General features: G+C 43.5%; 1 protein-coding gene across 1 annotated transcript; it reads left to right on the top strand.

Moving 5' to 3' along the window:
• Positions 1-14,864: 14,864 nt before the first annotated feature.
• Positions 14,865-15,458, top strand: LOC119233765 (60S ribosomal protein L9-like). Its single transcript, XM_037496384.2, has one exon. It carries the CDS (start codon positions 14,865-14,867, stop codon positions 15,441-15,443), a length of 579 nt encoding a protein of 192 aa, XP_037352281.1. The 3' UTR covers positions 15,444-15,458.
• The last annotated feature ends 743 nt before the right edge of the window (positions 15,459-16,201 follow it).

The raw sequence follows: 16,201 nt of genomic DNA, 5'->3' as shown, positions 1-16,201 counted from the left end.
GTCAGTGTGGCTGGGGATGGGAGTGGCAAGGAACTACAGTTGAGATGTCCAGAGAAGCCAGGAGCCTCGAGTGCTAAACCAAAACCAAACCAAAACATAACAAAAACAGTGAAATTGTCTCTGTAGACAAGACGTTTTTTTCAAAGTCATATAAAACTGAACTACTGCCATATACAACATTGGCATCTCGCTCTACGTTCAAAATTGAAGACAATTTAAACCCCCTCCAGAAACTTGCATCAGGGATCCACCTGTCAGAGCTGGTGGCCCAAGTCTCTTTGATACGTGGTGTCTGCACACCAACCTTTGCTGCACCGTTGTCGTGGCAGTGGTGGTGACCTGGGTGGGAACGCCTGTGACAGACCCGATGACTTCGCTTCTGTTTTTTCTCCCTTTGCCAGGTCACCCACAAGTTCATTAAGTGTGTGTGTGTGGGAGGGGGTCAAGGGGAGGAATGTAAAACATTCAGGAAATTGGGGAACCTCAGATGAGGACCTTGATGGGCTAAATCTTCACGGAGGGGGCCAACAGCCACCGCGAGGCTCTGTACTGCTGTTCACTTAAGAGAGAGCACTTCACAGTATTAGAGAAAATATGGGGAAAATAAAAAGCAGTCTTAAAGCAAATATACATTACAACGTCTGCAGATTTATGCACTTCGGGGTGGCATTGCCCCTCCTGCACAAACTTTATACTCAGTCCTGTGGGAAAAGCAGCCTTGAATTATATAAGTTTTGAATTATATGAGGTCTCCGGGAATACGTTCTTTGCATGAAATGCAACTGTCTTGTGCAGTGGGGAGCGGGTGGGGTGCGGGTGTCAGTGGCAGAATGGAGGGCAGAGGGGGTGTTGAAAAGAGGGCACATGTGAATGGGATTTTTAGAAGACTGTTCAGGCTTCTACTCAAGGGGAGGGTGAACTGGAGAATAGAAGAGATGCGGTCTGGGAGGCAACTGAAAGGGGCAAGAAGGAATTAAAAATAGTGCGTATCAGGCACTGGGGAAATGGTGTGTGTGGATCATGTGGCTTAACTTCCACAACCTGCAAGGCATTTTTTTCTTCTCGATGAGAGAAAAAGACACTGGGGACCCCAAAGAGGCTTCCATGCAACGGCTCTCTCATTTATTCATCCACTTGTTTTTCAGTGTTTTGATAGCTTCTAAATGAAAATTTTAATTATATAAAAGTAATGCATGTTTTTAAAAAGAAGTTCCAATAATGAGGAAACATTTGAAATAGAAAGTGGAAGCCCATCTTCCTGCAGCGTCCCTCCTCCCGCGCTGTCTGCTCTTCAGCGAGCGCCCCCGGCCTGTCTAGCTGTGGCTTTCTGGAGATTTTCACGCTCACAAATAGAGCCTTTGGTCCTGGCGGCTCTAGAACTTGCTTCCCTGCCCCCATCCAACTAGACCTTGAGGAAGACATGCATCACTTATCCTTTATTAAAAAAGTAAACTTTCAAGAAGAGTTTTTGGCTCACAGAAAAACTGAGCAGAAAGTCGAGGCCCCCGACACCCCTGTGCCTGCACAGTACAGCTCCCCACACTAGGTGGTCGTGGAGCACGAGGTACCTTTGCAGCAACTGAAGAAGCTACACTGACACGTCATTATCTCCGATGGCCAGGGGTTGCCTGAGGCTCACTCTTGGTGGTGCGCATTCTTGGGTTTGGACAAAACCATGATGATGTGTCTCCAGTGTTGAATGTTGTGTAGAATAATTTGCTGCTCTAAATTCCTTTCTACTCTGCTGTTCAACCCCCTGCCCTCTTTAACAATTTAGGGGTGAGGTGAGGGGAAGGCGGTGCTGGGAGGCCACGCACAGCAGCACGGGAGCTCACCTGCACCTCCTTCCCCAGGTGGGGCAGGACCCAGCCGGAGCTCTTTGCCGGCAGCAGGTTAGCTCTGGAGAAACCCTGCGGCTCGGCTCTGTTAAGATAGTTTCCCCGGAGGGCAGGCTTTGCAAAGAGCGGGATGCTCTGGCTTATTTCAAAAAACGTTTCTTTCTCTCTCTTGAGGGAAACACGAGGGGCTTTTCTGTCATTCACTGTGAAAATCTGGTCAAGCTCCTAGAGGTAAACTCACAATATTTTGGGACCCCTTTCTCACTGGGTCCCTCTGGAGTTTTTAACTCTCAGGTTTGATGGAGCTTCCAGTCTGTCAGCTACAGCTCCCTGGTTCCCAGGGAGTTTGCTCCTCCTGGGTTTCCACTAGAGGAAGTGGTTTGTCTGTGACCTCACTTCTCGGATGTACCTAAGAAGAACTGTTGATTTTCAGCTTGTTCAACTCTTTGCGCGTTAGGATGGCCTGGTGCCTGCTAATCTTCTGATGTGCGGGTCGAGATGCAGGATGTCTCTGGCTTTTCCTTTTAAAAAGCAGCTTCTCAGAATCTCACTGGTGGTTGTACTTTAGCTCGTCAGCTGTTATCATGGACACTTCTCATTTTTGCTTTCTTTTTTTCCACCCAGGTGGGTCTCATATTCCTGGGAATGTCTGGCACTAGTTAAGAACTGCCCCAAGGGTGCGAATTTTCAGCCATTTCCAGCGCTCTGTGCTTGGAGGCAATGTGGGTCCAGTTGCTGCCAGTGCTCAAGGAACAGCAGGAACTGGCTGGTGGAAGTGACAGGATGGGTGCACAAGATGGGTGAGAAGAAGAGCAGGGGGTTTGGGCAGGGCTGAGGGTGGCATTGGACTTGTTGTTTGGGATCAGGATTCTGGAGCTCTGGTAATCCCCTGGCATAGTTAGTTCTCTTTGATCTTGGTGCAATTTGGGGGTTAATCACAAAAAGCAAAGTTGATGCTAAAGGAGTATTAGGCACAATCAAGAAATTGGACCTGCAGGGGAGCAAAAAATCTGCCACCCCCAAATACGTCTTTTTGCCAAAAGGTTGATTTCATGGGAGCGGCTCTGAAGCCTGGGTGGGGGTTGCAGTTGTAAAAGAAATTTACATTTCTCTGCAAAGGAGAAGGATGGTTACTTTCGCAGCCTCTTGTGCTGCCATCACTGACCATGTACTTGGTTCTAGCCAGTGAAGCAAAAGGGACATCCATGTTAGGGTTCTTGGGAAGGCTTTGCCTGGGCGCCAAATCTGTTACAGGGCAGGGAGAGGGGCACCCCAGACCCCACAAAACTGCCTACTCTAGATGGGTTCTGCCATCCACCACATTAACATAAAACATGAGACTATAATGGGAAGGAACTTTAATACAATTAGGAAACAACACAGGAAAGGCAAAGGATCTAGTTTCTAAATCAAGCACCCAAGTTACCAGTCCCCTTGTGGGTAAAAGTCCACCCAGGCAGGATTGGCCCAGAGCAAGGCCCCAAAGCCTGCCACAAGTCTAAAGCATCTTCCAGTGGGGACCCACAGAAAAGGGCCAGAAACAACCAGACAAGCCCGGAAGGAAAAGAGCAAAATCAAAATCAAGATAAAAGCTGCCATTGTCACCTCCCCACGGGTCTCACCCACATCTGTGTCACCCAGTCCATGACCAAGACAAGTGCAGTTTCTTCACGCGTCTCTCGGCTCCATGTGCCATCTCCAGGGCTCCTTCTGGCTCCATCCTGCTTCCTTCCTTCTCAGTCTCCTCTGCAGCTTCTTCTCTCCCTGCTCAGCTCCACCCTCCCTTGGGTGGGCAGGAAACCTGGAACCTCCCCCTTTCCTGGGGACCACCCTGTTACAACGTTGGTTGATGGGTTGTCTTTCTCCTCAGACCCTAGCTTGCTTGTCTCTCTCTCTCTATGTCTCTCTCCTTCTCTCTCCTTTTCTACCTCCCTCTCCCCCCTCCTCTGTCTCTTCCCCTCCTTTTTCAACAGGGAGTTCTTTTTCTCCCTCTCTTCTCCCCTTCCGCAGCGTGCTGTCTTTATTTCCTCACCTCATTATATAAACATGTTAACCAATTTAACTCTCAGGGCTTTCCAAACCGACTGGTCTTCCTCTTGAGTATCAACAGTGCCATCTACTCTCAAAATACTTGGCAGAAGTTTTGAAACTAATTTTTCTTTTACTTCTGTAGGATCCATTTTTAAGGCAGGATTTTCTGCCCTACCGCACCCTATAAGCTGTGCTCAGGGTCTGCAATGGAGCAGGGAGGTTCTTGTAGATGGGGAAAGAGTAAGCAGATTTGTCCTAGAAAAGAGACAACTAATAAACAATTTAATAGTCTTCAAGTAAAAATTTCCAGCATTCAGGAGGGAAGAGGGGCGGCTCTGAAAATTCCAAATTTGCAAGCGCCGTTGAAATGCATATGTTTGCACACTTGACTTAGCAAATTTTATAACGACTTTGCATTTGCTTGCTTTTTGAGAAGATATAGCTGAGTCAGAAAAGGAGACGGTGCCATGGTGATGTGTGTGAGGGAGGGCAACTTAGGCAAGGATTTAAAAAAGTGCCACAAAGTGGATAATTAAGAGCTAACTGTCCATGAAGAGATATTATATAACCATCTCCAACCCCCGGAAGACAGAGTGGGATGAGGAAGGGGGCGAGGAGAGGAGGGAGAGGCAGAGGAGATAAGCTAGCTGTCCCTTCTGCATGCTTGCCGCCCTGAAATCTGCCATCTTTGCTGAAGGTCTTTTGTGTCCCTTTAAACAAGGGCCACACGGTCTTCGCGCATCTTTCATGATGGTCTCTGCTTAGTCCCAGGGATCTGGATGCCGCTGGTGCAGTCTGGAACGCACAGCCTGTCTAGGCCAGGCCAGCATGACCTCTGAGAACCAGGCAGACCCCAAGTTATCACGTGCTTGCCCTGCTGCTGTTCTCCTGGGGGTGGCAGAGAGGCACAGAAGACCATTGGTCTGCCCTACAGGAACAGCAGTGATCAAAATTGCAGGGTGCAGGGCCGTCAGTGTGGCTCTCCCACAACACCTCACTACTCCCACCCCATGTGTCTACCTGATTTAGGAATGGGCCATCGGTGTATGCAGGCTCAGCAGGAGTCTGTACTCCGCTCATCCAAGAAGAGAGTTTTCTAGATTCTAGAAAAATAAGAGACAAAATGAAGTATGCCTCCACTGAAGGTGGGAGGAGACAAGTGGGAGTTACTTGGCAGGTTGTGATAAAGGCTACTGACCAGGTCCCAGTTTGGGGCAGAGGTGGCGGACCCTGGGCGGGGTTGCAGCAGAGGCAGCCTGGGAGAAAAGGGTGCAGTTAGCTGCTGCTCGAAAGCAAACAGGAAAAGCTGCCTCAGCTCCATCCCCATCAGCTCCCCCGATTCACCAGACAGGACAAAGTCTGGTTTCCCCAGGCCCTTTTCTTCCACTTCCTGTTCTTCTGCCTCTCTCTGGGCCTTCCCACAAGTAACCCGGCTTTCCCTTGCTTTGTTCTTCCCTTTTCGTGTTCTCAGTCCAGTGACAGGATGACTTTCAAAGCCTGTCTTTCTTCCCTCACTCCATCTACACTCCCTCAGCTAGCAAAGGCACGAATTTGCCCTCCAGCTACTGCACTGTTCCTGGTGGAGAATGTAGACCAGGACATCAGATTTCCAGACTGACTCCCAGCTGCCTGGGATAGTCGTTCATCTGTCGGTGCCTCGGGTGCCACATCTGTACCCTGGAAGGGACACGACTGTACTGACCTCACAGGGGCACTAAGAGAATAAGTGACTTCCTACGTGTGGAGCGCATCGAAATGTCATTGAAGCTTTAGACGACTGTTGAGTGTTTGCCGGGGGAAAACACCCCAAAATGTCATTGGTGGGTAAGGACGGAGGAGGTGAAAGTGTCTTAGGTGGCAGATCTTACTCCCACTCTTTCCTCTGATGGAGGACAGGGTCTTGGCTGCGCTGGCGTTTCTGCTCCTCAATAATTCATATTCAGTCTTGTATCTATTCTTTCTTTTTTTAAAAAATAAAGATTTATTTATTTATGCTCACAAGAACTGGGGTGTAGGCCAGAAGTGTGGGGGGGTGAGAGGATTCACCAGAGACAGAGTAGGGAGCAAAACAGGTGGATTGACTGAAATACACTGCTGAGGGGAGCAGCAGGTGAGCCAGGAGAGGTCTGCTGCACCATGTGGGAAGCTCCCTGGCTAGGGATCGAACTCATGCTGCAGTGGCTGCAGACAGCTTCATAGTGCTGTGTTTTAATCCCTTGAGCCACCAGGGAGGCCCCTGCATCTGTGCTTTCTATGTGAGCTGAACTTAGTCCAGAAGTGTTTGCCCATTTTCTTTTCCATATCTGACTTTTTTTTTTTTAACAAAGTGAAAAAGTTGGTCCTTTAACTGACGAATTGTCTCTGGCCAGTTTTCAAATGATATTTATATGAATAGCTATCTGTGAAATGTGATGAATAAGTTAAATAACTGCCCCTGCATTATATAAGTCCCAAGGTAAAGAGGGAAAAAATGCCAGAACAGCGTGGAGAGAAAAAAGTAAACATCACTAACCCACTAGTAAAATCCCCTTCTCTCTTTTTCACTCTTTAATTATAGAACTGTATTTATGTACACACTTAGCTAATTACATGCTTATGATCTTTCTCCCCTAGATCACAAGCTAGTGTCTGTTCTGTATTATGCCTTCTCAGTGCTCAGACAGTGCTACACTTACCTATGTGTGTATGAGTACAATTTGCTGACAAACTGAGGTTGTTTATACAAATCAGTATAAATATACCAGATATTCGACTCATTTGAAAAAATGGAGAGTCTGGTCAAATTTATGAGTTTTTAATCACAAAAATTAAAGGACAGAATTAGAGAAAATGAGAGTGGTTTGCATTCATCACATTTTTTGCAGAAAGATTTGAGAGGCAACCCTAAGGACAGTCTTGTTCTCTTAGGCCAATGGAAGGGGTATATATGTGGGAGAGACAGAGGTACATGGATGTATAGATAAATACATACACATGCTTATTTAATGTATCAGATAAACTAGTAAGTCAGCACACAAGGAGAAAATACAGATAGTCCAAGTCCATACTTAGAAACTCAAGAATTAAGGTTTTGGTTTCTCATTCTTGTGAATAAATTTCTATTCACATTTTATCTGTGGCCTTGTTCTCTTTGGAGCATTGGAGTCTAGAGCTTAGTTAAAAGGGGTGGTGTGCGGATGGTCTCACTCATAGCAGGAATCTAGAAAACTTAAATAAGGGACCAGGAAAAAGAATAACTATAAGACAGAAAATATCAAAATCAACAAACAACTATGAACCAGAGACACTCTATGGGGGGTGGGGGCAGGGAAAGGAGGAATTGGGGCCAAAATAAGGGGGTTGTAATTGTATGGGGAATATAAAAATAAAATTTAAATAAAAAATAAATAAAAGGGATGGTATGTATAATGGAATAGAAAGGAGAATTTTTTTCTTTTATGTGGACTGAGATTTAGTAAAACTAAATGCTGTAAAATACAACCTCACAGTATATGTAATAATATAATTTGAACACTGGTAATTTTACTATTTCATTTAATTTTTATAGCAGTGTGTAAAACAAGGTTTCCGTTTAAAGATTGGGATAGTACCTTGAAAAGATTTACTAACAATTAATAGGTTGCAGTGACCTATTAATTGGTGAAAAAAACGTACAGTTTGATGAGATCCACTAATACCACCTTCCCAAAGCTCATCCTAAGTCATGATAATGGAGAAAGCTGTAAAACTGTGGATCTGTAATGTCCGTGTTACAGCATCACTGTGATTGTAGCACTGGGGCCCTTAATCAAGTCTTTCTGTTCATGGAAGAAGACACTGGAGCCCAGAATCACCTGCAAACTTGCCAAGTCATACCCTGTTCTGGGCAGGACCAAGAGAGCAAGCCCATCTCTTCATGCCTCACCCTCTCCCACCCACCTCATCTGTCCCTCCCAAGGGGCTGTATCTCAGAACCAATAAAAAAAAAACTGCAGATAAATAATAGGACTATAATGCTGAGAAGAAATATTAGCAGTTCCTTGGGAACTGCCTAGATAATTTGCAAGGAGAGATACATTTACTTTTGAAAAGTTTGACTTACCTGTCAATTAAGAGATGTGAAAGATAAGAAAAACCATTTTCTCCTAGTTTACAATTTTTTAAAGTGCTAAGACTCATTGCTTTGAGGAATGGGACCTTGGTGTGTGATAGAGATTCTCTATCTGGTGGAAGTAAAATTATTTCTTCCCTGAATATTGTGTGCCTAGAACCTAAAATGTTCAGAGCTTTGGATCTAGCAAATCAAATCCTAGGAACACATTAATCAGATATGGATAAAGGATAGTACTTGCAGCCCTATCTATAATAGTGAAAAGTTGATCATCATGATTATTCCCAGGTAGAGGAATTTTATTAAATAAGTGTGAATTCATGTGATCTTACGCAGCTGTTAAAATCATAACTTTGATTTTTATTTGATAACTTGGGGAAAGGCTAGGATTGAGCTAAAAGGAAAATTCAAAACCATATATAATCTGATTATTACTTTATTATTAAAAGTGCATTGAGAAAAGGACTGGAAGGAAATCAATTCGAGGCCAGTGTTTCTGGATGGTGAGTCCTGGAACGTGTCATCACATCACAATGTGTGTTATTTTGTTGAGCTGTTGCTGGAAAAAGCGAATGAATGAATCGTGGAAGTTTGGATAATTTATATTTCCTTTTCCATAGTTGCTGGCATTTTTCCAGATTTATGCAATAGAGTATATTCTTTATATGAACATAAAAATGTATGATTGTAGAAAACTTTTAGTGTATTGATACAGATTGAACAAGACAGGAAAACTATTTTTTTTTGTTTAATATCCTTTCTGTTTATCATTTTCTAAAAGTTCAGGAGATGAGGACTGCATGTTAGCTTGGCACCCTTTCCACAGAGAGGCTGGATGGGTCCCTTTAGAGATTTCTTTGCCCTCTGTCCTAATTCAGTAATTCTGGTTGATAGAATTTCTTTATTTGTTAGGATACATTGCAGAAAAGTACTTGTGTATTAGTCAGTGTTCATCAGAGAAACAAACAATAGAAGGTGATTTATATAGATGATGGATGGATGGATGGATGGACAGATGGATGGATAGGTACATAAGTAGATGGTAGATAAATGATACATAGATCACAGGTAAATAGGTAGATGGATGATAGAAAAATAATAGATAGGTAAGCAGATATAGAGAGTTGTATTGTAAGGGATTGGATCACACGGCTGTGGAGGCTGAGAAGTTCCAGAATCTGCTACCTGCAAGCTAGAGGCCTAGGAGAGACAGTGGTATAGTTCTAGTCCAAACCTAACTTGGGGTGGGGGGCAGGGACAATGGTGTAAGTTCCAGAATGAGTCCAAAGGCCTGAGAACTAGGAGCACTGATAGCTGAGGGCAGGAGAAGGTGCATGTCCCGGCTCAAGCAGAGAGAGCAAATTCAGCCTTTCCCAACATTTTGTCCTGCTCAGGCCCTCACCAGATGAGGTGAGGCCCACCCACATTGGCAGGGACAATCTTTACTCAGTCCACTGATTTCAAATCTCTTTGTGAGCTGCATCACCAACACACCCAGAGATAATGTCCTGCTAGTCATCTGGGCATTCCTTAGCCCTGTCTAATTGACACATAAAATTGAGGGCCATGGTGGCCCTCAAGGTTTAAATTTTATAAAGAGCTCCTTCCAGTTTGGCAGAGATTTTATTTTATTTGCTGCATGAGTTTCAGATATACTCAAGATTGTCATTTCCATATGAACAGAGATCCCTGGATTGCAGAGGGCAGGCTGGTAGGGACTGCACACGTGCTGTGACGTCTCTATGTAAACCAGCCAGCCTCATGGGGGCAGGACTTCCGATGACGTCATATAGTAAACAAGTGACTTCATGTGCTGGAGGTCACTGTGGGAGCACCCGGTATAGGGTTGTGGATGGCTCGGCTCAACCCATTTCTTGTTTCTGAAAAGCAATTCTTAGCTCGAACGCAGTGGCTTGTCTTCCTATCAGGCCAGCCCAGCTTCCTCCCATGTCACCATTTCTTGAGCAAGTCAAGAATATGTCACTATGTGTCATCACCAAGCACAGGCAAATTGGTGAGGAAATTATAAAAGAACATAACTATTTAACAAGACCCAGCTCACTTATTTTTCAAAATTTAGTAATTTTTCATAATCTTTTGTAATTTCATAGGGCAGAAATTTCGCCCCCCCCCAAAAAAAAAATTGCTATCAGATGATCACTGACTTTCTTGCAAAGCAAATGGAAAATTTTTAATTTTTACTAGATTTGGGGTTACAATTTAGGCAATTACTGAGGAACCAAGGGAAGCTTATGTACCTGTTCCAAGCAGAGAGATTATTTTAAAATAAGTTGACATTAAAAAGACAGAAAATCAGTCATGTGGCTGAATCAGACACATGGCTGAAGTCAAATAGGACAAATAAAGTCAGTCCATGGAGTGAGGTTCCACCCGGGTCCTACTCTCAAAGAGTCCATTAGCACCTCTTGCATATTTTATAAGCAATCAAGCTATGAAGTTTATTTTCAACAGCAAAGTTATCTGCTGAGGCAGATTCTTTTAAAATCCATATAAATGAACTAAGCATGATGGTAATCTGGTTTCAAAGAACACATATGTGAGAGGAGAGCTGAGAGCAACATGGGACATTGGACCTGATGGTTTCACAGAAGCACATGAAGAGGAGCTGAGCATGTCCAGGGCACAGACAGGAGCTGTGTACATTACTGCTTTATTTCTGGGCAGAAATGGACTGTCTTTTGCACAAACGATAACCTGGAAGATCAGAGGATGTAAAGACTCATCTCTTAAGGAGAGAGCACTCTGGGTGAGGCTCAGTGCTGAGTGCTTGACCGCAACAATTTGCCAAAGAATGAAATTGCCTGCTGTGCCGACCAGGCCTTCTAGACACTTACTGTTTCCTCTTAACTTCCATGCACATTTTTGTTGAGCATCTCGTAGGTGCTAATTGCTCTGAGATAAAGAGTTAAATAGACAGACTTAAACCTTAGTCCTGTCCTCAGTGAGTGTCCTCTCGGGTCCACGGGAGGACCATGCATCTCCATCACTCACATAATGATACCCCAAGCACAAAGTGTCACGAGTAATTAATGGCAGTGACAGAGGGTTATCGTGGCGTTACATTGCTGCAGGAGTTTGGAGGAAGGAGCGATCATATTTTAATTGGGTTAAAGCATTAAGTCATTTAGGAAGATTACCAAATCGAGGGGATTAGATTGTCTTAAGGGTAAATTGCTTCCATCCTCCATTATCTTCGGCAGTGGTTTAGAAACACTTTTGATTATCAGACCGATAGTAAATTCCATTTAAGTAGCAGCCCCCAAATATGCACATTTATATTTTGCCTTGCACATGGTGCATGTATTGCTCTATACATGATGCTCATTGTCAGACTAAATTAATCCTTTAAAAAGAATAAGTTAACTTTGAAATAAACACTATTTGAAACTATTTAGTGACTTTTATTCAGGGAATACATTTTTTTCCCCTTAAAAATGCTCTTTTTATTCTGGGCAACATGTTGAAAGATGCTTCATCACTTTTGTGAAATTCAACAGGTTGTGACCTGGTCATCCAAAGTTCTGTTTCTAAGTTCAGTTTGTTTTGCTTTTGCTTTTAAGGGTTGCCACAGCTGAAAAAGACATTTCCCTGTCAAAATAGACACTCGAGAAACATCCAAAGCGAAATTTAGGGTAGGGGAACAGACAGCCTCGGTATTCCTGTTCTTTGAAATTTTCAGTGTGGCGGGACCAACTTCTTGTTGGATCTGATAAGAACACGGTTTTCCTGGGTGACTCAGCTGAAGCCACCTTGCTCTAGGAATACAAACGCCTGCCCAGAATGATCTTGCTCTATTTTTCCTTCCCTTAGCAAGCTGCAGTCAGAGGGGTTTTCTTTTGTTCTGTGATCTATAAGTCACTTGTGGATCTGGACAGGGCTGGTTTACAGAAACTTAAAATTCAATATTATAACCCACAATCCTCTTCACCTGGTGTAAATAAAATAACCACCTGTTGGAAGCTCTGGAGAAGCAGGAAGGTAGGGGGAACACCACAGCAGATGCCCGAGCCCTGGAGTCCCCACTTTTCGCTTACAACATCCCCGTGGTGAGTGAGGCCCCGCGGTCTGTCCATGGGTGAATATTACAACGTGCAGTTCCCTCACTGTTAAGCTTACTGTGTTCTCAGTGTCTACCATTTTCTTCCCACACCCCAATGAGTGTGCTGAAATCTGTTCGGTGCACACTCACTCTCGCTGTGGAGACTTTCTAACTGGAAGACAGACCCTCCCTCCCTCCACAGGAGGGCAGGGGCTTAGGGGACAGTGACTGTGCCTCTGGCCATCCCAGCTTGGAGCCCTGAAGAGGCCCGACTTTCCCGTAAATGCAACCTCCAGTGTCCACACAGCCAGATATTGCAAGGATATCACCCTTTTGAGAAAGTAATCAGGCTTACTATGTTACCTTTTCTCCAAGTCTCCTCAATTTTTTTTAAAAAAGATTTATTTATTTATGCATACAAGAACTGGGGTGCAGGCCATAGGTGCGGAAAGGTGAGAGGATTCACCAGAGACAGAGTGGGGAGCAGATCATGTGGATCTACTGAAATATACTGCTGAGGGGAGCAGCAGGAGAAACAGGAGAGCTCTGCTGCGCCATGTGGGTCACTTCCCTGGCTGGGGATCAAACTTGCGCTGCTGATAGATTGATACTGCTGAGACTTTACCTTTTGCGCCACCAGGGAGGCCCCAACTCTCCTTAATTCATAAACCAGTGCTGCTAGATTCGTGGTCGGAAGGTTTAGGGCGCTCAGTCCCCCACATAGCAATAGTGCACCAAGGAACAGGAGGCTCCTATTTGTTCATTGTCAGCATCGTCAGCTTGATAAACAGTTCTAATACAAAATGCCAAATAATCTGTGTCTCTGGATGTATCAAAACAGATGGTCCATGTTGTTCTTTTCTTATTTCTCACACTCAGAATGAAACACTGCCCTCTCTAGGATTTGGCTTATTCAGAGGCTAACCCCAGAGCTCCCATGGGGGCTCACTAATCACCACATCCCTTGTTTAATGCTGTCTCCATCCAGCCCCTGGACTCCAGCGGTGTCTCCCAGCTCTTAACTCTGTCGGGGAGGGTCTCGGTGGCCTGAGAATATCTATATGGTACTGAAGCCCTCAGTTCAGCCCCAAGTTGGGTTCGGTTCATTGTTTGGTGGCTTCCAAATGGGCATGGCACCTGGAGCCATGTTCAGTAACCTTTTATGGGTCACCAACACCTTTGAGGGTCTATGCAACCTTTAATCAGAAAAAGTACTCAAGCACATGAATCGTGTACACAATGCCAAAGAGGGTGGTAGTTTACATCCCTTCTGAAGTTCATCTTAAGTCAAGACTTTTGAAAATGATATTTACTGAGTTGATAACCTGCAAACCAATTCAGAGTGGATTGTTCTTGGTTTTTAATTTTTATTGCAGTTGTTTTTCAGTGGATTAGCTTTGAACAGCTATAAAATGCGATGGCACATCTATTTATATTGCCTTGAATAGCTAAGGACGGTTCATTACAGCCTCGTGTTTATCCTTAAAGACATAGTTACAAAGGCCTCTGCTTTATAATTTGGTTGTCACTGAAGTCTGTACACAGGCTGCTAGTTGTTTACCCAAAATCAATCTTTCCTCTTCTTTGTCACTGAGAGAATCTTGATTTTTGTTGGGGTGGCAGTTTGCCCAGTTGAAAATCTATATTTCATATCATCTCTTGGGGATACAGTAGGCCATGAGATTAGAATATTGCCGATGCCAATTTGAGGAATGTTTCTGCAAGGCGCTGACTGAGCTGGAATGTGTTCTGCTGCCTTTCCTCTCCCACACTATCCTTTCTTCTTGCCCAGAATACAAATACCATGGCTGGAGCTCCTGCAGCCATCTTGCAGTCATGAGACACCCTTGGGAATGGTAGACATGCCCATTGCAGATGGCAGAGCAGAGAGTCAGGAGATTGAGAAACTTATAACTGTGAATACTTTAACTGCCCCTGGGCCTCCTTCCTTTCAGCCTCTGATCTTTAAGTTACATGAGAGAAAAATAAATCCTGACTTTTGTAAATGTGCGCGCGCGTGTAGACACACACACACACACGCAGCTTAGCCCATTTCTTAACTAATTCGAACATCTTATATATGTATTGTTTAAACCTAAAAATATTAGGGAGAAAATTCTCCTTCATAGAAAAATGCAATTTCAGCAAAGCCTTTTGAAAATGAGTTATTAAACAACCTATTTGTAAAGTATCATCTAGAAGCATACGTTGGTGTTTAGCATACATATAATATAGTCTGGCAAAAGTTCCCAGTTTAGGAGTATGAATGTCCCACTTTCCTCATGAATAACTACTTATACAAGTTTCCTATCACTGCTGTAATAAATAATCAGATGCATTGGCTTAAAAACAATATACAATACAAGTAAATTATCTTACAGTTCTAGAGGTTGGAAGTACAAAATGGGTCTCATGGCCATACTCAAGGTGTTGCCAGGGCTGCAGCCCTTTCTTGAGCTTCTAGGGGATGGTGCCTTCTCTAGCTTCTGGAGGCTGCCTGGATTCCTTGGCTCCTGGCTCACTTCCATCTTGCCTGGCCAAGTCTTTCTCATATCCCACCTCTCTGCCCCTGTCTTTTCTGTCTCCTGTGTCATTCATGAGGACCCTTGTGTTTGCAGTGGGTCTGCCTGGATAATCCAGCTACTCCCCACCCCAGCTCCAGCTCCTTTGTCATGAAGGTGGGGATCAAAATGTGGACATTTCTGAGGGGCCATTATTTTGCCACTATGACAAGTTCAGTGCATATCCATAAAGCCATGTGGAGAGTGTATTCAGTCCCAGGTGTATTTTTAAATATTTTATCAAAATGATATTTCATATGCTCTTTGCCGCATCTACCGTGAGAATGAAGACCATTCTCAGCAATCAGACTGTCGACATTCCAGAAAATGTTGACATATCCCTGAAGGGTCGCACTGTTATTGTGAAGGGCCCCAGAGGCACCCTGCGGAGGGGCTTCAATCACATCATTGTCGAACTCAGTTTGCTTGGGAAGAAAAAGAAGAGGCTCCGGGTTGACAAATGGTGGGGAAATAGAAAGGAACTGGCTACTGTTCGCACTATCTGTAGTCATGTACAGAACATGATCAAGGGTGTTACACTGGGCTTCCGTTGTAAGATGAGGTCTGTGTATGCTCACTTTCCTATCAACGTTGTTATTCAGGAGAATGGGTCTCTTATTGAAATCCGAAATTTCTTGGCCGAAAAATACATTCGCAGGGTTCGGATGAGACAAGGTATTGCTTGTTCAGTATCTCAAGCCCAGAAAGATGAGTTGATTCTTGAAGGAAACGACATTGAACTTGTATCAAATTCAGCTGCTTTGATTCAGCAAGCCACGACAGTTAAAAACAAGGATATCAGGAAATTTTTGGATGGTATCTATGTTTCTGAAAAAGGAACAGTTCAGCAAGCTGATGAATAAGATTTAAGTTGTCCAGCTACAGAGCAGCAAGATAATGGATGATTTCCTAGACCTATTTGTGATACATCTTTAAGATGCAATAATAAAAGTCGTCATTGATTTGGGACTTTTTTTTTCCTTAAGCTAATTATCCTTTCAAACTTTTAAGCAAATAAACAGTTCAAGTCAGTCCTAGTGTGCTAAGAAAAGTAACAAGAAACAGTTTTACCGGAGGACTTTACAGAGAAAAGGCTTGAATCTGATTTCCAAAGGAATATCAAGGGTGTTACAGGCAAGAGGAATATAGTAACAGTGTCAGATGACTTGAAATTGTTAATTGGATATAGAAATTAAGAAATTTTTTAGTGATCTAAAATTGAATGTTGTGAGGCAAGTATGCGTCATTCATTTGTCTATACCAGTAACTTTTTGTGAAAAGGCAACTGAGAAATAGAACAAAGAATTTTGGTAAGAGTTGGAATATTAAATTTATGATAAACATGGTTTCAGTGCTCCAGGATCCTCTCAGTCTTAAATCTTTGATTTGCTTCAGACATTTATTTCAGCATCCTAGTCCCTCATAATTTTAAATTAAGAAAAAATAGATAACAATCACTTGGAACGTGTATGTTTTAGTGAGACCTTAAGCCAAAAAAATAGGGTTTTTCCATATTAAAGAGTTAATCTTTGGTTTAAAAATGGTTAAATTTTTGATAATGTAAATTAAACACTGTAGTGTTTAAAATTTTAAAAAAATGATATTTCATACAATGCTGCAA

Source organism: Talpa occidentalis, unplaced genomic scaffold (genome assembly GCF_014898055.3).
Source record: "Talpa occidentalis isolate TD23 unplaced genomic scaffold, MPIMG_talOcc4v2.1 talOcc4.8, whole genome shotgun sequence".
Taxonomy (NCBI): domain Eukaryota; kingdom Metazoa; phylum Chordata; class Mammalia; order Eulipotyphla; family Talpidae; genus Talpa; species Talpa occidentalis.
This window is presented reverse-complemented; position numbering and strand designations above follow the sequence as displayed.

Excerpts from the sequence above, each read along its gene's own strand:
- LOC119233765 (XM_037496384.2), top strand. The coding sequence starts at position 14,865 with ATGAAGACCATTCTCAGCAATCAGACTGTCGACATTCCAGAAAATGTT.